Below are 23,672 nucleotides of genomic sequence, written 5' to 3' on the forward strand. Positions count from 1 at the left end.
AACAAGTTGTAGTTACACAAAACTGGAAAATCCCTTTGTGGGTAATCCTCGTCCACAGCAGTGAGTGAAAGTTACCACAGGGAAAAAACAATCCATGTAGTGCAGTTTTTTAGGTTTTTTCTGTTTGTTTTTTTTTAAGTTTTGTCCTTGTGTATCACAGTACATAACAAACGTCAAAATGAGTGACTCTCCATGTTTAAAGTCTTAATTCTCTTCTGATCTCCTCGTAACTCATTTTTGACCACTTGCTTAAAGGGGTTGTCCACTATTAGGACAACCCCTTCTGCTTTCACTTTTTCCACAGGTAAAATAATAGAATATACTCACCTCTTATGCCTGCGCCCTTCAAGCGGTGTCCAGGATCGCGGTGCCGGGGCTCATGTGGGGTTGTGACGTCGTCCAATCAGCATTAGCTTCCTTCTTCCTGCCTTCGAACCAAACGAATAATCAACAGGAAGTGAGTGCAGCCACTGCACTCACTTCCTGTTGATTAATTTGTTTGGTCCAAAGGCAGGAAGAAGGAAGCTGATTCTGATTGGACGATGGGCTCACGTGATATCACAATACTCTCAATACTGTAAAACTGTACATCTTACACTTACCTTTTATTGTGGCCGGCCTAAGGCACACCTGTGCAATAATCATGCTGTCTAATTAGCATCTTGATATCGCACACCTGTGAGGTGGATGGATTATCTCTGCAAATGAGAAGCGCTCACTAAGGCCTCTTTCACACATCAGTGAAAAACAAACACATTTTTCACTGACATTTTACGTATGCGCATGTCCTTCTGTGTGCTGTGATATTGGCACACGCGTGATCTCTGTGTGCTATCCGTGATAATACACGGAGATCAGGCACTTATACTCATCTATCCATGCCTCTGCTGTCTGTAGTGCTGAAGTCTCCCGCAATGATGTGTCGGCCGCCGCTGTCTCCTCTCTGCAGATACTTCCGGGTCAGCTATGCAGTGCATAACTGCATATTCATGAGCATAATTAGCCGGCCTGGAAGCAGCAGAGAGCAGCGGCCTGAGACAGCATCACTGGAGATGGGTGAGTTTAAAAAGCTTTTTATTTTAAATGTCCTTGATTTTTTTTGGTACGTGTTTAATGGATCACACCATAGTGTGGTCTGTGGGACATCCGTGATGCCTGAAAAAAATGGACTTGTCTCCGTGCTAAGCACACGGACACGCGTGTACGCCCCATGGAGACACGGTCAGTGAAAAATCACTGATGTGTGTGCAAACCTATTGATTTTAATGGGTCTGCGTATGTCCGTGATTCCGGTATGTATTAGAACTGTCACATACGTACCAGAATCACTGACGTGTGAAAGAGGCCTTACACAGATTTAGGCGAATTTGTGTGCAATATATGAGGGATAAAGGCCTTTTGTGTCCATAGGAACAGTCTTAGATCTTAGGGGTACTTTGCACGCTGCAACATCACTAGCCGATGCTAGTGATGCCGAGCGCGATAGTCCTTGCCCCCGTCGCACATGCGATATCTTGTGATAGCTGCCGTAGCGAACATTATCGCTACGGCAGCTTCACACGCACTTACCTGCCCTGCGACGTCACTTTGGCCGGCGACCCGCCTCCTTCCTAAGGGGGCATGTCGTGCGGCGTCACAGCAACGTCACACGGCAGCCGTCCAATAGAAGCGGAGGGGCAGAGATGAGCGGGACGTAAACATCCCGCCCACCTCCTTCCTTCCGCATAGCCGATGGAGGCAGGTAAGGAGATGTTCCTCGCTCCTGCAGCTTCATACACAGCGATGTGTGCTGCCGCAGGAACGAGGAACAACATCGTATCTCCTATTGGTGCGACATTATGAAAATGTCCGACACTACACAGATCACCGACTTACGACGCTTTTGCGATCGTTTATCTGCGCATCTAGGCTTTACACGTTGCGACGTCGTTACCGACGCCGGATGTGCGTCACTTTCGATTTGACCCCGACGATATCGCAGTAGTGATGTCGCAACGTGCAAAGTATCGGTTGGAGTTGAGCTCATGAAAAATGGGAGCAAAATCAAAAGTGTTTGGTTTATATTTTTTTCAGTGTATATATCTTACTAGAAGGTGGCCCGATTCTACGCATCGGGTATTCTAGAATTTACGTATTGTGTAATTAATGTATGATTTTTGTTATATATATATATATATATATATATATATAGATGTTGTTGTGTGTAGTTACCAAGTGTTTGTGTAGGAGCTGTACATGTTCTGGGTGTTGTCTGGGTGTGGCGGGGGGTGAGAGCGGTGTTGTTTGTGTGTTGCGTGTGTTGCGTTGTTTGTGGAGCGCCGTGTGTCTGTAGCGTTGTGTGTGTATGTGTTGCGCGGTTTGTGTGGGTGTGGTGTGTTTTGGGGGGAGGTATGTTTTGTGCAATGTGTGTGTTGCATGATATGTGCGTATATTTATGTATGCCGCGGTGTTTGTGTGTTGGGTGTTGTGTGTGTGCAGCGTTGTCTGTGTGTGTGGGTGACTGTGTAGGGCGGTGTTTGTGGTTCCCAGTGTGTGTGTGGTGTGTTGTGTGTGTTGGGGGAGGTGTGCACCTCCCATCGTGCTCCATCCGCCATGCTGCGCACCCCCCATCGTGCTCCATCCGCCATGCTGCGCACTCCCAAACGTGCTCCATCCGCCATGCTGCGCACTCCCAAACGTGCTCCATCCACCATGCTGCGCACTCCCAAACGTGCTCCATCCGCCATGCTGCGCACTCCCAAACGTGCTCCATCCGCCATGCTGCGCACTCCCAAACGTGCTCCATCCGCCATGCTGCGCACTCCCAAACATGCTCCATCCGCCATGCTGCGCACTCCCAAACGTGGTCCATCCGCCATGCTGCGCACTCCCAAACGTGCTCCATCCCCCATGCTGCGCACTCCTCATCGTGCTCCATCCCCCATGCTGCGCACCCCCCATCGTGCACCATCCCCCATGCTGCACCAGCATCAGCCTCTCTGCCCCCAGCATCAGCCTCTCTCCTCCCAGCATCAGCCTCTCTCCTCCCAGCATCAGCCTCTCTGTCCCCAGCATCAGCCTCTCTCCTCCCAGCCTCAGCCTCCCCCAGCATCAGCCTCCCTCTCCCAGCCTCCCCCAGGATCAGCCTCTCTCCTCCCAGCCTCCGTCCTCCCAGTCTTCCCCAGCATCAGCTTTCCCCTCCCAGCCTCCCTCAGCATCAGCCTTCCCCAGCATCAGCCTCTCTCCTCCCAGCCTCAGCCTCTCTCCTTCCAGCCTCCCCCAGCATCAGCCTCCTTCAGCATCAGCCTCCCCTTCCCAGCCTTCCCCAGGATCAGCTTCTCTCCTCCCAGCCTCCTTCCTCCCAGCCTCCCCCTCCCAGCCTCCCTCAGCATCAGCCTTCCCCTCCCAGTCTCCCCCAGCATCAGCCTCCCCAAGCATCAGCCTCCACCAGCATCAGCCTCTCTCCTTCCAGCCTCCCCCAGCATCAGCCTCCCCAAGCATCAGCCTCCCTCGTCCCAGCCTCCCCCAGCATCAGCCTCCCCCAGCATCAGCCTCCCCCTCCCAGCCTCCCCCAGCATCAGCCTCTCTCCTCCCAGCATCAGCCTCTCTCATCCCAGCATCAGCCTCTCTCATCCCAGCATCAGCCTCTCCTCTCTGTCCCCAGCATCAGCTTCTCTCCTCCCAGCCTTCCCCAGCATCAGCCTCTCTCCTCCCAGCCTCCCCCAGCATCAGCCTCTCTTCTTCCAGCCTCCCCCAGCATCAGCCTCTCTCCTTCCAGCCTCCCCCAGCATCAGCCTCCCTCTCCCAGCCTTCCCCAGGATCAGCCTCTCTCCTCCCTGCCTCCGTCCTCCCAGCCTTCCCCAGCATCAGCTTTCCCCTCCCAGCCTCCCTCAGCATCAGCCTTCCCCAGCATCAGCCTCTCTCCTCCCAGCCTCAGCCTCTCTCCTTCCAGCCTCCCGCAGCATCAGCCTCTCTCCTTCCAGCCTCCCTCAGCATCAGCCTCCCCTTTCCAGCCTTCCCCAGGATCAGCCTCTCTCCTCCCAGCCTCCTTCCTCCCAGCCTCCCCCTCCCAGCCTCCTTCAGCATCAGCCTTCCCCTCCCAGTCTCCCCCAGCATCAGCCTCCCCCTCCCAGCCTTCCCCAAGATCAGCCTCTCTGCTCCCAGCCTCCTCCAGCACGCCGTGCTCCTCTGCCGACACTCACACACCCGATCGCATACACTCACACACACTTGATCGCATACACTCACACACACCCGATCGCATACACTCACACACACCCGATCGCATACACTCACACACACCCGATCGCATACACTCACACACACCCGATCGCATACACTCACACACACCCGATCGCATACACTCACACACACCCGATCGCATACACTCACACACACAGACACTGACGATATCGCACATACGCGCTCACATTCACAACATCCGGAGATACCACATGCTTCTGGCCATGTGATCCTCCGTCAGGTCCTGGAAGGTCACAACAGCACAGTATCGAGGCCGAGAAGCAAGCGATATCTCCGGATGCTGTGAGTGTGTGGATGTGATGTGTGTGTGAGGTGTGTGTGAGGTGTGTGTGAGGTGTGTGTGAGAGTGAGTGTGATCTGATGTGTGTGTGTATGTGTGTGTGTGTGCGTGTGGATCTTCCGCCGCTGCAGGACCTTGATGCGCTTGTAACCATGCTAGCATGGTTACCAACGTATCCACACCACTCCCGTGCGAGCGAGGGACGGGGGGGGGGGGTTGTACAGTACTCACCTCCGTGACAGCCGTGTCAGTTCGGGGAATGCGCGGGGGGGGAGGGGGGGGGAGTACAGTACTCACCTCCGTGACAGCCGTGTCAGTTCGGGGAATGCGCGGGGGGAGGGGGGCGGGGCCAGAGCTAGCGTGCATTGCGTGAGGGGGGCGGGGCGTGGCCAAATTGCCAATGCCTGCAGGGTGCCGGGGCGAGAGGCCAATCTGTGGGGGGCGGAGCCTGGGCGAGCGGCTGGCCAATCCGTGTGGGGGCGCAGCCTGGGCGAGCGGCCAATCTGTGTGGGGGGGCGGGGCCATGGCGAGCCCAGCGGCCAATCAGCTTTGTGTCACCGTAAGGACACAATTTTGGAGCATGACAGACAGACAGACAGACAGAATAAGGCAATTATATATATATAGATATTATCTACATACATAATTCCAGTTGCGGATGTAACCGTATCCTACAATGCACTGCATTACTGTCAGCTGCGCAGCCGCAGTTCGCGCCCACATCATAGCCATGGTAACCAGGGACGACAGTGCAGGCGGAACCCAAATTATGGGCTGAGTAAGCACAATTCTGTTCCAAGTCTAACATTTTGCTACCCATTCGACATCCAGGTGTTGGTGTTTTAAATTGCACATTTGCAATGCCACGGAGCAGTAAGGAGGCGTGGCCGGGTATGTCCACCCTTGCCTGACATCGCCAATTATAGTCACAACAGTTTACCAGTGACCATATAGTGTAAACACACACACACAGCACACAGGGGAGACACCACATTGTGAACACAGCTCAAGAAACACAACACCAGATACCAATATACAGCACACAACATGGAAGAGACAGTGCACAGGGGTGAAAGAGGTCAAATGATGCAACACACACAATACACAAATGCAGAGGGATGACATACAACAGATATATTGGAAAGCGCAAACAGTAAGACACATGTCCACTGCTCCTGTCAGCACCACTAAGCATAGACACATGTTCATTTCACCGCACTCCCGATACGATAGCATTGGGCCTATTTCTAGTATCTAATAACCTGCACTCCGGTTCTGCTCACTGATGCGCTTAGTTTATAGTTGCGTTCATGCTGATGGACATATATGATATGCCATATAACCAGCTCCGAGTAGTAAACACACACTTCCCATCAGATGTCTACCACCCCGCAGTCTGACCCTGCATATACGGCAGGATTCATCACATTTGCTTATCGAATGCCGCATGTTCTATTCCAGGATCAGCTGGATATAGAAAAACTCCATGTCTTGAAATTGGAAGGAGACTGTGAGATGTTGGAGTCTGATCTCGCAAGTAAGAACGAAGAAATTCAACATCTAAAAAAGTCATTAAAGGAAGCCAGAGAGATGAAGGAAAAACCAGAGCAGAGAGCGATGCTGGACTCGGAGGTGAGCGGAGAGGACGGCTATCCTTCTGATGGTTCTGCGTGGAATATGTGACATGGAGGCCTCATATATGGCCCCCGCCGCTGTGTATCACTGATCGCTGTATTCCTAGAGTCATTGTCCGATGTCTGGAATACACCGATCAGCCACTAGGGGATGATCTAACACTGCAGATTGGGGATCTTACTGGTATTTATTTCCATGAAACCTCCCTAATTGTCCCAGTCTTTTGTATATATCTCGGTTCTTTATGCTTTAAAGAGTATTGACATCCTCATAATGTGCATAGACCATTTACACCATTAACGTTGCTCACCTCAATATCAGTGACTGGGAACAAAATATGATCCGGTTGCATAAGGTGCCATAAACAGGAACGGATATAGGTTTGTGTCATAATACAACGGCTATGGGCTCATACTGATCCTTCACGTGCTCTCCTTTGTTAGGCCTCTTTCACACGACCGTGAAACACACACGTGTTTTGCACGGCCATGTTGAAGGTGCGTATGGCCCATCCGTGTGCCGTGATTTTGGCACACGTGTGTTCTCCATGTGCTATTCGTGATAGCAGGAGCTTTTTACGCACCTGTCCCCACGCTGCTGTCTCCGGTGCTGCTGCTTCCGGGTCCACAGTGCAGTGAATATTCATGAGCCTAATGAGCGGGCCTGGAAGCAAGTGAAAGCAGCGCTGAAGACAGGTGAGTATAGAAAATCATTAATTTTTTTTTCAAAGACACGTGTTTTCTCCGGTACGTGTCACACGGATCACATTAGTGTGCGGTTTATGTGACATCAGTGCTGCCAAAGAAAAACGGACTTGTCTCCATGCGGACTACATGGACACGGACACAACAGACTTGTCTTCGGTACATATGAAAATGGACAATATACGTACCGGAATCACAGACATGTGAAGGGTGCCTAATAGAGTTACATTCATCAACACCACAGACACATGGAGTGCCGTGGGGGTCTGTAACACTGGCCCAGAAGGACTGCATGTGCAGCCATGATGGTTCCTTGTACACCACAATATTGTATGCATGGGCCTTAATGGGTATCGTGTGCATCTTTAGTGGTCTGATATTGTAGTCTTAATCATTGAAATTTGAAAAAACCCTTAAAGAGAACCGATCACTACTCAAATGTCATTTTTGTTTAGCACTTTATCTGCAGGTTAATAGCATCACTGGGCATTTAAGAAAAGAGCACTAATGTATTTTGAATATTCAGCAATTGTATCTGCCAAATGCACAACAGCTCTCTAGAATCTACTTAATAAACTGAAGCAGGAAAGTAAAGACATTTTCCAAATGAACTTTAAAAACTTTTTCATAACATTGGAAGACAAAGCCCCCCCCCCACCTCTCCGAATGATACCCCAAACTGTGCCAAAATAATGCCATCATACCTATGGTGTGCTGCCTTTTCAATAGGCTACCCAGGCTGTGAAGACCAGGGGTGCCCCATCAGTAATGACAGTTCATTCTTCAAACATCATACATTGATTTGGATTGTTATTCACACTGGTGACTGCACATTTGTCCATTTTTCTCCAGATGAGAAGTACGAACCCTGTCCAAGATCCACCTGCAGCAGCTGCAACGCTGGGGGACAATGCAAGGTACAGTATTACTGTCCGCTGATAGATATACTTTGTGTGTGTGTGTGTGTATGTGTGTGTGTGTGTATATGTATATATATGTGTGTGTGTAGATATATATATATATATATATACACACAGTATATACTGTGTGTGTATATATGTGTGTATATATATACTGTGTGTGTGTGTGTGTGTGTGTGTGCGTGTGTATGTATATATATATATATATATATATATATATATATATATATATATATATATACACACACACGCACACAGTATATATATACACACATATATACACACAGTATATACTGTGTGTATATATATATATATAATCAGCTGTAGTACCTGGCGTTGCCTGGTATAGTAACTAAGTGTCTCTCTGTCTCTCTCACTCTCCTTTCACTCTCTGTCTGTCTCCCTCTTTGTATGTCTCTCTCTCTGTCTCTGTGTGTCTGTTTGTCTTTATCTCTGTGTGTCTCTGTCTCTGTGTGTCTGCCTGTGTGTCTCTGTATCTGTGTCTGTCTCTGTGTGTCTGTTTCTGTCTTTGTGTGTCTGTCTCTGTGTGTCTCTGTGCGTCTCTGTGTGTATCTATGTCTGTCTGTGTGTCTCTGTGTGTCTGTTTCTGTCTCTGTGTCTGTGTGTCTCTGTGCGTCTGTGTCTGTGTGTATCTGTGTCTGTCTCTGTGAGTCTATGTGCATCTGTGTCTCTGTCTCTGTGTCTGTGTGTATCTGTGTCTGTCTGTGTGTGTCTCTGTGTGTCTGTTTTTGTCTTTGTGTGTCTGTCTGTGTGTCTCTGTGTGTCTGTGTTTCTGTGTCTGTATGTATCTGTGTGGGTCTGTCTCTCTCTGTAGTTGCATGTATCTGTCTCTGTGTGTCTCTGTATGTGTGTATCTGTTCTGTGTCTGTCTCTGTGTGTCTCTGTGTGTCTGTTTCTGTCTTTGTATGTCTGTCTATGTGTCTCTGTGCTTCTCTTTGTCTGTGTCTGTATGTATCTGTGTGTGTCTGTGTGTCTGTCTCTGTGTGTCTCTGTCTCTGTGTGTCTCTCTCTCGTTATGTGTTCCTGTCTCTATCCGAAATCACATTACCTCACACATAATCTGTCTTATACTAAGAATATCCTTCGTTGCCTATAGCAACATTAGTGTTTTGCACGGACGTGTGAAGGAGGCCTTAGACTGCCTGAGCCGATGTCAGTTTTTCGATTTTTTTTTTTCACCTTTATTTATGTGCCTCTTATAAATTTGGCACAAACTAAAAAATAAGATTCCAATCTTTATAAATCTGCCCCAAATTCTAATGGAAAGTTGCAGAGCGTCATTAATATAATGACGGAAAATCTGACCCGTCACTGTCAATTAAAGCAAAAAATAGAAAGAAAAAAGTGTATACAATTCAGGTTTGCCCATCTTTATTGAATATTCATTTTCCCCCCTAAATAATATCCATTTCTCCTCACTCGAAAAGCTTTAATTAACTGCAGTCACCGGCGTCCGCCATCATTAACATTCCGATTTCCCTTCCAGTTGGGTTCTTTGTGGTTACATTGCATATGTTATCACACATCAGTGTTCTCGTTTCCTCTGGCTTTTGTTAGCATATTGTATCTTCATATTCTATAATTAGCATTCCCCAGTAATGAGTTTGGCACTAACCAGCCACTGGTAACACTAATTAGTCTGCGCTGTACTTTGTTACCGTCCATTAATACTTTACTAGTTTTTTTAATAGTTTTCATTAGCATTCACTAGTATTAGTTGTTAAGTGTAGTCCTTTGCTTTTGTAAGCATTTATTAACACTTTACTCCATTTTTTAACAGTTCGTAGCATCTGCTGGTTATATTTGCAAGCATTTATTAGTAATCATGTCACCCATAATTAGCTTCCATTAATGTGCGCGCCGTATTCTTACATTCATATTTATCCACGTGAATAAATATCATTAACGCTATTTCCACTTGTAAAGTTGGGTACTTGATTATTACACATTTTATTTTTACCCTCTTTAAAGTGAATCTCCACCTTTTTATCATCATGTTGTTGTTTTTTTTAGGTTATAACATTTTGCATTGATTCATTTAATAATTTGTTTTTACAGAATTTAGATATTTTTTTCACTCTAAATTCCCTGTGCAGAATATGGGACGAATTCTGGCTGCTGGTAGCCACCACTAGGGGGAGCAGCATAGGAGCTTACTGCATACAGTCCATACAGTGAGCTTGTAGGGTGAGCTCCCCCTAGTGGAGGGTGCCAGTAGCCATTGATATATTATGAGATTACTGTGCCCAATATTGCTAATTACAATACGGGGTAAAACTGATATTTTAACTTATCCAGTGCACTGGCAAAACAGCCATATTTCCAAAGATTATTTATTCATAAAGAAAATCTGTTAAGGTGAATTTCCATTTATTAACCCTTTCCTGATCTGTGACACAATATGTCCTATGTCAGATCCCCATGTAAGAAGCGTTTTCAGAAGATGAACCCACACTATACCCAAGAGATGCCAGCTGTACTGCACAGCCAGCATCTGCCTATATCAGCAGTGACTGGAGCTTGCACCAATCGCTGCTGTTTTATCTATTGGTGTTGCTGACCACGTCATTTCAATTACACAATTGCTGAGTGCCGATGGACTGTTGTGGTCATGGGACCTGTAAAAGGTTCTCCACGGTAGCCAACCCGTCATATGTTAGCCACCTAAGGGAACTGAATAAATATATATATATATATATATATATAAAAAAAAAATCCAATCTCTCTTATTTGCCCATGTATTGCCGTCTTTTGTAAATATATCAAAATATAAAAGGAGTTAACCCATGAAGAGAAAGAAATCCAAATACCATACTTCCCCAAAAAACAATTACGGTAAATAGAAAGGAATGTACGTCAAGACTGTGCCAATAAAAATGCGAGCTCACAACATTTAATATGCCACTTAAAGTCCCGGACAACCCCTCAATATTCACCTATCCTTATCATAGGTATGAATGTTTAATCTTGGGGTCCAATACCCGGCAGCCCCGCTAATCAGTTAGTCCCAATGCCGGCATTGGCCGGAAATGCTCAGTTCCGGAGCTGCACAGCTCCATCAACTGTGTAGTGGTTGAAGTGGAGTATTGCATACATGCCGACCTATTCGATTCCCGAGGGTGTGGATGTGCAGCACCTGACCGTCTCCATTATTCCTGTTCTTTGCAGCTTCGAAACCTGAGTAGTTCCAACTGTCACGGACACGGGGAACGGCTGATCAGTGGGGGGGTACCAAATGTTGCATTCCCACCGATCACTTATTGATAAATAACTTAATGGGGATGTCCCCTACTTGGACAACCCCTACTCACTCGCTTTGTTCGCCCCCCATAACAATAAATAAGCCTATACTCACCTCTGATGCGGCCGCGGTTCCAGCAATGTCTGAAGCCATGTTCCTGGGGCCCACATGACATTGTTATGACACGCGAACCCCGCAACCAATCAGCACTTGCTTCATTCTCTATATCTTCAGACATTTGAGCAGGATGTGAGCACTGCACTGACTTCCTGCTCAACCGTCCGAAGGTGGAGAGACAGAAGCCAGTGCTGATTGTTCGTGGGGCTCATGTGTCATAACAATGTCACATGGGCCCCATGATCACAGCTTCAGACATCATTGGAACCATGGCCACATCGGAAGTGAGAATAGGCTTATTTATTTTGCCTGTGCATGAAGAAGGGGAATGAAAAGAGGTTGTCCAAGTAGTGGACAACCCCTTTAAGGATAGGTCACCAGTGTTAAAGTCCCGGACAATATATTTGTCATCCCCGCTTCATAGAATTTGGCTATTTCTGTCAATCTCAGACATAATGAATGGTGTGAAGGTCGCTCCTGCTCTCCATTTAGGACCATGCTGCAGAGTACGGGGGTGAGAACAGGGCTGTTATCCTCCTATGAATAATATATACCTTGATATTGTGGACGGAGTGACCATTTTAAATACCAAAAAAATCACTTTAATGAAAAAAAGTAAAAAAAAATAAATAGTATATATATATATATATATATATATATATATATATATATTATTTTTTTTTTTATTTATTTTACTTTTTTTTCATTAAAGTGATTTTTATTATATATATCTAAGTTGGTATCACCGTGATCGTACTGATCTGGAAAATCATGCAGCCAGGTCGTTTTCACCCCACAATTACCACTGTAAAAACAAAAACAAACAATAGTAGAATTGTGGTGGGTGTTTTCACAATTTCACTGCTCTTGGAATTATTTTTCCCCATTTGGCCAGTGTATACTGATAAGATGTTTTTTTTTGCTGACATTTTGAATAACAAGTCCTCATATGTCTATGCCAATGGAAAAATAAAAAGGGAGGAAAGAACAAAAGTGCAGTAGTTAAGTTGTTTCCCTTCTTCCTCTTCACTATCCTGTGTCTGGCTGTAAGACAACTAACTGCAGCAGGAGCCTCTCCCCCTCTGATCTCATTCAGCCGTGCTCTAGAACACCAAAGTGGCGGCTCTGGAGCTTCGCAGAATTTAATGGATAAGTAGTTGCTATTTCTAATTTTACATTAGGAGGTTAAAGTATATGTTCATTAATCGGGATCAGTAAATCTTTTCAAATTGGAGTCTTCCAGTTTTGTCAAATTTTTCCAGGAAAGTCGATTTGCAGCCAATTAATTCACCTCTAATTAAAGTATTGGGAAGCCTCCAATTTCCTTTAACACTGTATAAAACACCTGAAAATTCTTAGGACTCTATCCAACCCCTTTGAAAGCTCTTTAATGCAAACACAGCCATAGTCAAAGTGACTTGAACATATATGGCTGTGAGTAAACAGATGGTAACACACTATCTGTATAATTCGTTAAGTGTTTAACAGCTCTCTCCCCCAATCAATATTACTAAGCTGTGATATCCTCTCACTATTCAGATTCACTTCTAAATGGCTGCTGAATTCCCTGCCTTTGCTTTTATACAGGCTTCCATAATACTTCCTGATTGGCTGTGTTATACCATGTGATGTGATAGCTGCATGGCTTTATTGAAATAATTGCACGGCCACACCTGAGGTCATATGATTCTTATCTAGCTGATGCATTCTTCTACAATGTGTGTAAAATGGCAGGACATTGTAAAATTGTTTAAATGTGGCTGAATTCCTAAAAATTTGACACAATTTTGATTTGCTTTCAATTGATTTGCACATTTCACCAAATTACACAAATATAGAAATAAGAAATGTAATATATTTACTAAATATCTTAAATCAGTATATAGTGTTTACTGTAGAGACGTCTTTAACCCTTCTGGAGGCTTCAGAGCTGACATTTCCAAGTGTTCCTTGTTAGCGTCTCAAACAAAATATCCCCTATGTATTATATAGTAACAGCTCAGCTGTTAAGGGTGTGTGTGATAACAAGTTTGCCAGCCATTTGTAATAATAACAAGCTGAACTATGAGTGCAGCTCTTGAGTACAATACAATCTATAAAGCAGGATGAAAACAAGATAGGTGGAGTAATATTTTATATATATATATATATATATATATATATATATATATATATATATATATATGCTGTATATATACATATGTGTGTGTCTTAAGTTTGAAGGTACTTGGAATCCACCAAGAATCATTTTGCTTCTCTAAATGATACATTTTAAATGTAATTGTTGCTCACAGGTGCCTTCTCTTTTCAGACTTCTGTGTTTTTTCAGTCCACAGCTTTCTATGGTATTTTGTGAGACTTTTTTTGCATGTAACTCACCAACAGTGACGGGTTATAAGTTAATTCTCCGAAGAGATTTGTAAGTCACAGATCTGTGTATTTCCATCGCTGCCTCTGAATGCCTCTCAATGAAATGTTCTACACGCAGGCTAGGTGTTGAACGGATTTTCTCCGATCTAAAGGAAGAATTCAGTCGGATTTGCAAGTTAACGAGGGAACAAAGCAGCCAACTGAATACATTTCTTATGAAGAAGGAAATGGCATCTGGTAATGGTATGATGTGTTTTACATTTTACTGGGATTGAAATGCATTATTCCAGCTCTGGTGATGTAATTTGTAACACTTCCATACAGACTTCAAGCATTATAGCCCGCCATACAGATTTCAGCTCCTGATGCACAATTTTATAGTTATATGGATGAAGATTTTATTGTGCTGAACAGTAAAGATCATGCTTGCAAAATTGTGTGTGTGTGTGTGTATAATATATATATATATATATATATATATATATATATATATATATATATATATATATATTCCAAACATATATGAATGCTTTATACATAAAAATAATACAGGCATATATAATGCAGTTACATAATATGTGTGTGTTTATCTATATATATATATATATATATATATATATATATATATATATATATATATATATATATATATATATGAATATATGTATATATGTGTGTATATATATATATATACACACATATTAAGTAAATACTGTACATATGCCTGTAGGATAGGTACACACATATATAATGTATATACATATGTGTGTACCTATCCCACAGGCATATGTACTGTATTTACGTAATATGTGTGTATATATATATATATATATATATATATATATATATATATATAATGTGTGTATATACAATATACATATATATATATATATATATATATATATATATATATATATATATGTATATACAGTATATAAACACACATATACATATATTCATATATATGTATGTATATATATATATATATATATAATATATATATATACACACACACATATTACGTAAATGCATCATCTATGCCAGTAATATTTTTATGTATAATGCATTCATTCATGTTTGGATTTTATATATATATATATATATATATATATATACACTGTATGCATGTGTGTGTGTGTGTGTGTGTATATATATATAAATATAATACGGTATATATCAAAAACGTATGTCCTTACTAATATATATATTTATGTATGTTAGTTTTTCTGTGTACGTATATTATGTGTGTGCGTATGTGTGTGTATATATATATGTATATTTATTTATTTTTTATATATATTTTTATATATATTATATTTTTTTGTTTATTTTATACATATATATATATATGTATGTGTGTATATATATATATATATATATATATATATATATTCTTATATAAATACAGTACATCTCAAAGGTGATTACACCCATCACATTTTTGTAAATATTCAATATTTTACATGGGACAACACTGAAGATCTGACACTTTGATACAATGTAAAGTAGTCAGTGTATATCTTGTATAAGGCCATGTTCACACATGGTGTTTTTGCAGTGGATTTTTTTGCATGGTTTTTGCCTTGGTTTTATGCACATCTAATGCTAATAAATGCTGCCTTCACAATCCCAGCAGAGCCTATGAGATTCCAGAACTCTCCTGCACACACACGCACACACACGCACACACACAAAACACTTGATTTTTTTTCCTGATTGAAATGCCAACCTGCTTGGTTTTTTGCTGCATTTTTGAAAGAATGAGCATGTCAATTCTTTCACCATTTTTTTCAACGGTTTTTCACACATAAATCAATGAGGAAAGTGTAAAAAACACAGGTTATTTCCTGGCATGAGATGAGGTTTTGTTGCAGAAGAAACCCGCAGCAAAAACATCCTGTGTGAACATACCCTAACTGTGTAAATTTGGTGCCATCTAAATAACTCAACACAAAGCTACTAATGTCTAAACCGCTGGCAACAAAAATGAGTACACCCTTAAGTGAAAATGGACAAATCATGCCCAAAGTATCAATAGTTTGAGTGGCCACCATTATTTTCAAGCTCTGCCTTAACTCTCTTGGGTATGGAGGCCACTAGAGCTTCACAGGAGCCACTGGATCCTCTTCCATCCTCCATGATGGCATCACGGAGCTGGTGGATGTTACAGACCTTGTGCTCCTCCACCTTCCATTTGAAGAGGTCCCACAGATGCTCCATAGGGTTTAGGTCTGGAGACACTTGGCCAGTCCAGCACCTTTACCCTCAGTTTCTATAGTAAGGCAGCAGTCGTCTTGTCTTCTGAGTGGATCCTGTCTTTTTAAACCGCTGTATGGTCTTCGCCCCCATGCTGCAGCTCAGTTTCAGGGTGTTCTTATCATCTTATAGCCTCGACCATCTTCATGCAGAGCAGCAATTGATTTTTCAGATCCTTAGAGAATTATTTGCAATGAAGAGCCATGTTGAACTTCCAGTGACCAGTATGAGAGAGTGTGTGAGGGATAACACCAAATTTAACACCCCTTTTTCCCCATTCACACCTGAGACCTCATAGCACTAATGAGTCACATGACACAGGAGAGGAAAAATGGTTACTTAGCCAAATTTGGCCATTTTCACTTAGGGGTGTACTCAGTTTTGTTGCCAGTGGTTTAGACATTAATGGCTGTATGAATTATTTAGAGGACATCACATTTACATTATTATATAGGCTGCACATTGACTACTGTCCATTGTATGAAAGATTCACATCTACAGTGTTGTCCCATGAAAACATATAATAAAATATTTACAAAAATATGGTGGGTGTACTCACTTTTGTGGTATACTGTGTATTTATATATACACACAAGCATTTGTATATAAAATTCATATACGTTCAATGAAAGAAAACATATACACACACAGTTATGACCAAAATTGTTGGCCCCTCAGCCTAATATTTGGTTGCACACCCTTTGGAATAACTAGCGCAATCAATGGCTTCCTATAACCGTCCACAAGCTTCTTACTCCTGTCACCTGGAATTTTGGACTCTTCTTTTATAAACTGCTCCAGGTCTCATATTTGAAGGAGTCTTCTCCTAACAGCAATTTTAAGATCTCTCCACAGGTGTCAATGAGATTTAGATCCGGACTCATTGCTGCCACTTCAGAACTCTCCAGCGCTTTGTTTCTATCCATTTCTGGGGGTTTCTTGTGCTATTTTTGGGGTCAGTGTCCTGCTGGATGACATAACCTGGGACGCCAACCCAGCTTTCTGACACTGAGCACTACATTGCCACCCATAATGTTTTGGTAGTCTTCAGATTTCATGATACCTTGCACACAGTCAAGTGACCAGTGCCAGAGGCAGCAAAACAACCCGGAAACATCTCTGAGCCTCCACCATATCTGACTGTAGGTCCTTTGCAGGACTCTGTTTTTGGTAAACAGTAGAATGATGTGCTTTATCAAAAAGCTCTATCTTTGTCTCATCTGCCCACAAGACACTTTCCCAGAAGGATTTTGGTTACTCACATAAATTTTGTCAAACTGCAGTCTAGCTATTTATGTCTCTGTGTCAGCAGTGGAGTCCTCCTGGGTCTCCTCCATAGCCTTTCATTTATTCAAATGTGGATGCATAGTTTGCGCTGACACTGATGCTCCCTGAGTCTGCAGAACAGCTTGAATTTCTTTGGAACTTGATTGGGGTTTATTCATTATCTGGACTATCCTGCGTTGCAACCTTTCTTCAATTTTTCTCTGCCATCCACATCCAAAGAGATTAGCTACAGTGCCATGGGCTATAAAAGTCTTGATTATTTTACGCATCGTGAACAAAGGAACATCAAGATCTCTGGAGATGGATTTGAGAACCAAAATTGTTGAAAAATATCAAGTCCACAAGTTACAAGTCCTCAGAAAGTGTTGTTCTCCATTCTTAGTGTGGCACGCACAGAGACACAATGCAAAGATCGAGTCAACTTCTTCCGTTTTTATCTGGTTTCAGGTGTGATTTTCATATTGCCCACACCTGTTACTTGCCACAGGTGAGTTTGAATGAGCATCACATGCTTGAAATAAAGTTGTTTACCCACATTTTTGGAAAAGGTGACAACAATCGTGTCCAGCCCATTTTGGGGGTTTTATGTGAAATTATGTCCAATTTGCTTTTTTTCAAATTTTCTTTTTGTGTATGCTGGTGTGATGTTCCAATACACACAAAGGAAACAAACATGTGTAATTGCAGTTTCTGGGAGACGTACTTCATTTCCTGGAACAATTTCAAGGGTGCCAACACTTTCAGCCACGACTGTGTCAGTGTATATGTATATGGGCATATATATATATATATATATATATATATATATATATATATATATATATATATATGTATATATGTATATATATATATATATATATATATATATATGTATATATGTATATATATATATATATGTATATGTATATATGTATATGTATATATATATATATATATATATATATATATATATATATATATATATATATATAGTCATATGAAAAAGCTCTTTATAACAATTTGGGTTTTTGCTATTTCAGTTTCATATATCTAATAACTGATGGACTGAGTAATATTTCTGGATTGAAATGAGGTTTATTGTACTAACAGAAAATGTGCAATCCGCATTTAAACAAAATTTGACCGGTGCAAAAGTATGGGCACCCTTCTCAATTTCTTGATTTGAACACTCCTAATTACTTTTTACTGACTTACTAAAGCACAAGATTGGTTTTGTAACCTCATTGAGCTTTGAACTTCATAGGCAGGTGCATCCAATCATGAGAAAAGGTATTTAAGATGGCCACTTGCAAGTTGTTCTCCTATTTGAATCTCCTATGATGAGTGGCATCATGGGCTCCTCAAAACAACTTTCAAATGATCTGAAAACAAAGATTATTCAACATAGTTGTTCAGGGGAAGGATACAAAAAGTTGTCTCAGAGATTTAAACTGTCAGTTTCCACTGTGAGGAACATAGTAAGGAAATGGAAGAACACAGGTACAGTTCTTGTTAAGCCCAGAAGTGGCAGGCCAAGAAAAATATCAGAAAAGGCAGAGAAGAAAAATGGTGAGAACAGTCAAGGACAATCCACAGACCACCTCCAAAGACCTGCAGCATCATCTTGCTGCAGATGGTGTCACTGTGCATCGGTCAACAATACAGCGCACTTTGCACAAGGAGAAGCTGTATGGGAGAGTGATGCGAAAGAAGCCGTTTGTGCAAGCACGCCACAAACAGAGTCGCCTGAGGTATGCAAAAGCACATTTGGACAAGCCAGTTACATTTTGGAAGAAGGTCCTGGGGACTGATGAAACAAAGATTGAGTTGTTTGGTCATACAAAAAGGCGTTATGCATGGAGGCAAAAAAAACACGGCATTCCAAGAAAAGCACTTGATACCCACTGTAAAATTTGGTGGAGGTTCCATCATGCTTTGGGACTGTGTGGCCAATGCCGGCACCGGGAATGTTGTTAAAGTTGAGGGACGCATGGATTCAACTCAGTATCAGCAGATTCTTGACAATAATGTGCAAGAATCAATGACGAAGTTGAATTTACGCAGGGGATGGACTTTCAGCAAGACAATGATCCAAAACACCGCCCCAAATCCACTCAGGCATTCATGCAGAGGAACAATTACAATGTTCTGGAATGGCCATCCCAGTCCCCAGACCTGAATATCATTGAACATCTGTGGGATGATTTGAAGCGTGCTGTCCATGCAGGGCCAGATTAAGGTTGGTGGGGGCCCCTGGGCAGAAAATCTGGTGGGGGCCCTATAACATTAACATTTTTAGCCATAACAGTAGAGCGCGAACTGTAGCATTTAGATATAAATCCAATGAACATTTGTCTTATCCTGTTCTGCCACATTCAGATTTACAGTACTACAATACAGATACAGTCCAGGATAACTCACAGCAGTCACTTATACACAGAAAGTAGTTACCCACATTTTTTTTTTATTGATCCCAATGTTGAGGCAGCCAGGGCCGGCTCCAGGTTTTTGTGGCCTCCGGGTGAAAGAGTCTCAGTAGACCCCATCCACACACAGAGACGCACATACACATACAGGCATACGTACATATACATATTTGAAAACAAATTCAGAAAAATACATATATAAAAAGACAAATATATGCACAGTCATATACACTGACATACATGCAGACACAGACGCATTAGGGCTCGTGGGCACGTTGCGTAATTCCATGCATTTACGCTGCGTATAGCACTGCAGTGTAAATGAATGCGTCCTGCGTCCCCTGCACAATCTATGAAGATTATACATGACGCGCACGTTGCTTTTATGAGCGCAGCGATTTGGATGCTAAAATGTTGACTCAAATCCGTGCGTTCATAAAATGAGCATGTCAATTATTCCGTTCGCTATGGATGCAGCTACCACTCTGTCTATGGCGGGGGCAGCAGCCATAGCGCATGAAAACGGTTTTATTTGTACAGAAAAACTGCATCCATTATGCAGTGTTTCTGCAGTGATTTGATGCGCACATGTGCTGTCAAATCGCTGCATATATACAGCAGTTACGTGCGCATGAGCCATTACAGGTATTAATATGGGGAAGTCGCCAGCAGCCTCACTCACCTCTCCCGCTTGTTTCCGTCCAGCTCCTTCAGGACATGTGGCTGTGTTCCACGATGGCTGTCACTAACAGACATGACTGCACACTGACAGCACTGCTGTATATACATCACAGGAGGGGCTGGGGGCTACAATATATACATTACAGGAGGGGCAGGGGGCATAGACGTTACTGGAGTGGCAAACAGCTCTGGTGGTGTACTCATTACTGGGATGGGTGACATAGCACTCGGGGGGACCCATATAGTTCTGGGGGGGCCGCACAGACTGCTCTAATTCATATACACACACAGTACTGCTTCTTACACACACATCTGACACACACACAGATACAATGCACCCCCCATTACTCCATACACACACACACACACACACTGCACCCCCCATTACTCCCTACACACACACACACACACACAATGCACCCCCCATCACCCCCTACACACACACACACACACAATGCACCCCCTACACACACACACAATGCACCCCCCGTCACCCCCTACACACAGAAATACAATGCACCCCCATTACTCCCTACACACACAATGCACCCCCCATCACCCCCTACACACACACACACACACTGCACCCCCCCATCACCTCCTACACACACACAATGCACCCCCCCATCACCCCATACACACACACACACATTGCACCCCCCATCACCCCCTACAAACCCACACAAATACAATGCGCCCCCCATTACTCCCTACACACACACACTGCACCCCCCATCACCCCCTATACACACACACACTACAATGCACACCCATCACCCCCTACACACACAATGCACCCCCCATCACCCCCTACACACACACACAATGCAACCCCCATCACCCCCTACACACACACACACACACTGCACCCCCCACCCCACACACACACTGCACCCCCCACACACACACGATGCACACACCCATAACCCCCATCACCCCCTACACACACACACACACAATGCATCCCCCATCACCCCCTACACACACAATGCACCCCACAACACCCCCTACACACACACATACACACACACACACACACACACAATACAATGCACCCCCATCACCCCCTACACACACACACACACACACACACACAATGCACCCCCCATCACCCCCTACACACACACAATGCACCCCCCCATTACCCCCTCCCCACACTCAATACAATGCACCCTCCATTACCCCTCCCCCACACACAATACAATGCAACCCTCATCACCCCCTACACACACAAATTACACTGCCCCATCCCTACACACTCCTTCCCCCCCCTCCCTCGGAATACAGTACTCCCCCTCTGCCTGTCACAAAGCTGTGTTCCTTCACAAATGTTCCCCGTTATGTGTCCTCAGCCCCTCCCCACTCATCCCCATTCATTACACCTGTCTCTTCAGCTCCTCCATGGAGCGCTTACTGCTGTCTGATGTCCCCTGTGTGGCGACCGCAGTACTGTGATGACGTCAGCAAGGTGCTGATCTCATCACGTTGCTGCACGTCGGGGGCGGGGCCCAGTCCCGGCGCGCTGTTCAAATGTATTTACGTCTGAAAGATGCAAATACATTTGAATAGGAAGAAGGAACTTGCGGTCACCGGCACCAGCTCTGCTGCGCTCCTCTGCAGTGTGTACATGCCGGGCACACCGCAGCGCAGGCACAGCACAGCGCGCTGCCTCCTGCTGCAGCTACTGTGTTGGGCATGCATGCACATACTGCAGAGGAGCGCAGCAGTGACAGCAGATACAGCGGCCCACTACACCGTGCCTCTGCTTCTGGAAGGGGGGGACCTGCCCCTCACTGGGTACACCAATGATGGCCGCAGCACATAGCGGGGAGCTCATTGGCACACCTCTGACCCCGGAAGTGCAAGCGCTGGTACTTCCAGGGTCAATCAGCGTCCCATGCCCGCAGTTTGTTTTTGCATCTTAAAGACGCAGATACAAATAATTGGCGGTGCGCCGCACCCCCCCCCCCCTCCCCGAAAACACAGCTGATTTATTAGACTGTCTTTACAGAGGGGGAGAGGGTGTGAAGAAAAAAAAAATGCTGGCAGGTGCCTAGTGGCAAGTATGGCCCTGGTGGTGGGGGCCCCCTTAGAAGCTCTTTTGGTGGGGGCCCCGGGGCTGGAGCCCCACCTGCCCTGCCTATAATCCGGCCCTGTGTCCATGCTCGGCGACCATCAAACTTAACTGAACTGGAATTGTTTTGTAAACAGGAATGGTCAAATATACCTTCATCCAGGATCCAGGAACTCATTAAAAGCTACAGGAAGCGACTAGAGGCTGTGATTTTTGCAAAAGGAGGATCTACAAAATATTAATGTCACTTTTATGTTGAGGTGCCCATACTTTTGCACCGGTCAAATTTTGTTTAAATGCGGATTGCACATTTTCTGTTAGTACAATAAACCTCATTTCAATCCAGAAATATTACTCAGTCCATCAGTTATTAGATATATGAAACTGAAATAGCAAAAACCCAAATTGTTATAAAGAAAAAAGGTTAACATTAATAGGGGTGCCCAAACTTTTTCATATGACTATATATATATATATATATATATATATAAATTGGCAAGCCCATTGCAATTAAACCTCTCCTTTTGTTCATTTTGCAACATTCCTTTAGTACAACTTGGACATTCATGTACATGAGTTTGCACAAAAACCTAGTCTTTCGTGGACCAGAGTCCACTTCTCCTGCATTATACTTACCTAACTAGACAGCAAAGTCTGTGCCTCTAACATTACATTATCTTGTAAAGAAACCAGTCTGCTCCTCCTGCTGGGAATATGTCTGCTTATTCTGCATTACAGTAACCTGAGGACACCATCTTCTGCATTAGGCTGAGTTCACATGTCCAATACATCCGTTAGAACAGATCCTGCAGAGATCCATTGGGAAAAAAAAGTTCTGCAAACACAACTTTTTTGTCCATTGTTAAACAACAGATGTCTGCCGGATCCGGTTTTTTTAAGAACAGACAAAAAAGTTGTGTTTGCAGAACTTTTTTGCCAAGGGATCTCTGCAGGATCTGTTCTAACAAATGTATTGGACATGTGAATTCAGCCTTATAGTGATCTAGCAAAAACCCAGATTCTGCTTTTCCAGCATTATAGCAACCTTACAGGAAACCATATTTTGGACCTTCTGCATTGTCACAGGTACATGTGGGAGGACCTTAAAGAATAAAGCAAATTGTCCCTATGAGAATGAAATTCTGCAGTATTTGTTAATCAGAGGCTCAGAGCATTACTGGGTACCCTTAAAGAAGACCTCTCACCAGGTCAAAAGTATCCAATTTTTGCTCTTCTTTTATCCTCACTGAGTGTTTCATTCTGTTGAATCTTCTTTTTTTGTTAAATACATGGTAAGGTTCCAAAGATACAGACCTTATTTATTTAGTGCAGATTTTTATTGTAATTACCAAGGAGGTGCAATCACAAAATGAGAAGGGGGTGGTTAGATCACCCATTGCGGTACCCATGGCACCGTATTAAAAGATTATAGTACATAC

General features: G+C 43.6%; 1 protein-coding gene across 4 annotated transcripts in view; it reads left to right on the forward strand.

Annotated features, from left to right (window-relative positions):
* TANK (TRAF family member associated NFKB activator) overlaps nt 1-23,672 on the forward strand; it is a 128,680-nt gene that overhangs the window by 88,463 nt on the left and 16,545 nt on the right. For 3 of the 4 annotated variants that reach the window (XM_075318829.1, XM_075318828.1, XM_075318830.1), the window contains exons 6-8: nt 5,984-6,154; nt 7,714-7,778; nt 13,649-13,773. In XM_075318829.1, the coding sequence (XP_075174944.1) occupies nt 5,984-6,154; nt 7,714-7,778; nt 13,649-13,773 (361 nt within the window). The remainder of the gene's footprint in view (nt 1-5,983; nt 6,155-7,713; nt 7,779-13,648; nt 13,774-23,672) is intronic. The other variant, XM_075318831.1, reaches the window with a different exon arrangement.

Source organism: Anomaloglossus baeobatrachus, chromosome 7 (assembly GCF_048569485.1).
Source record: "Anomaloglossus baeobatrachus isolate aAnoBae1 chromosome 7, aAnoBae1.hap1, whole genome shotgun sequence".
Lineage (NCBI taxonomy): Eukaryota > Metazoa > Chordata > Amphibia > Anura > Aromobatidae > Anomaloglossus > Anomaloglossus baeobatrachus.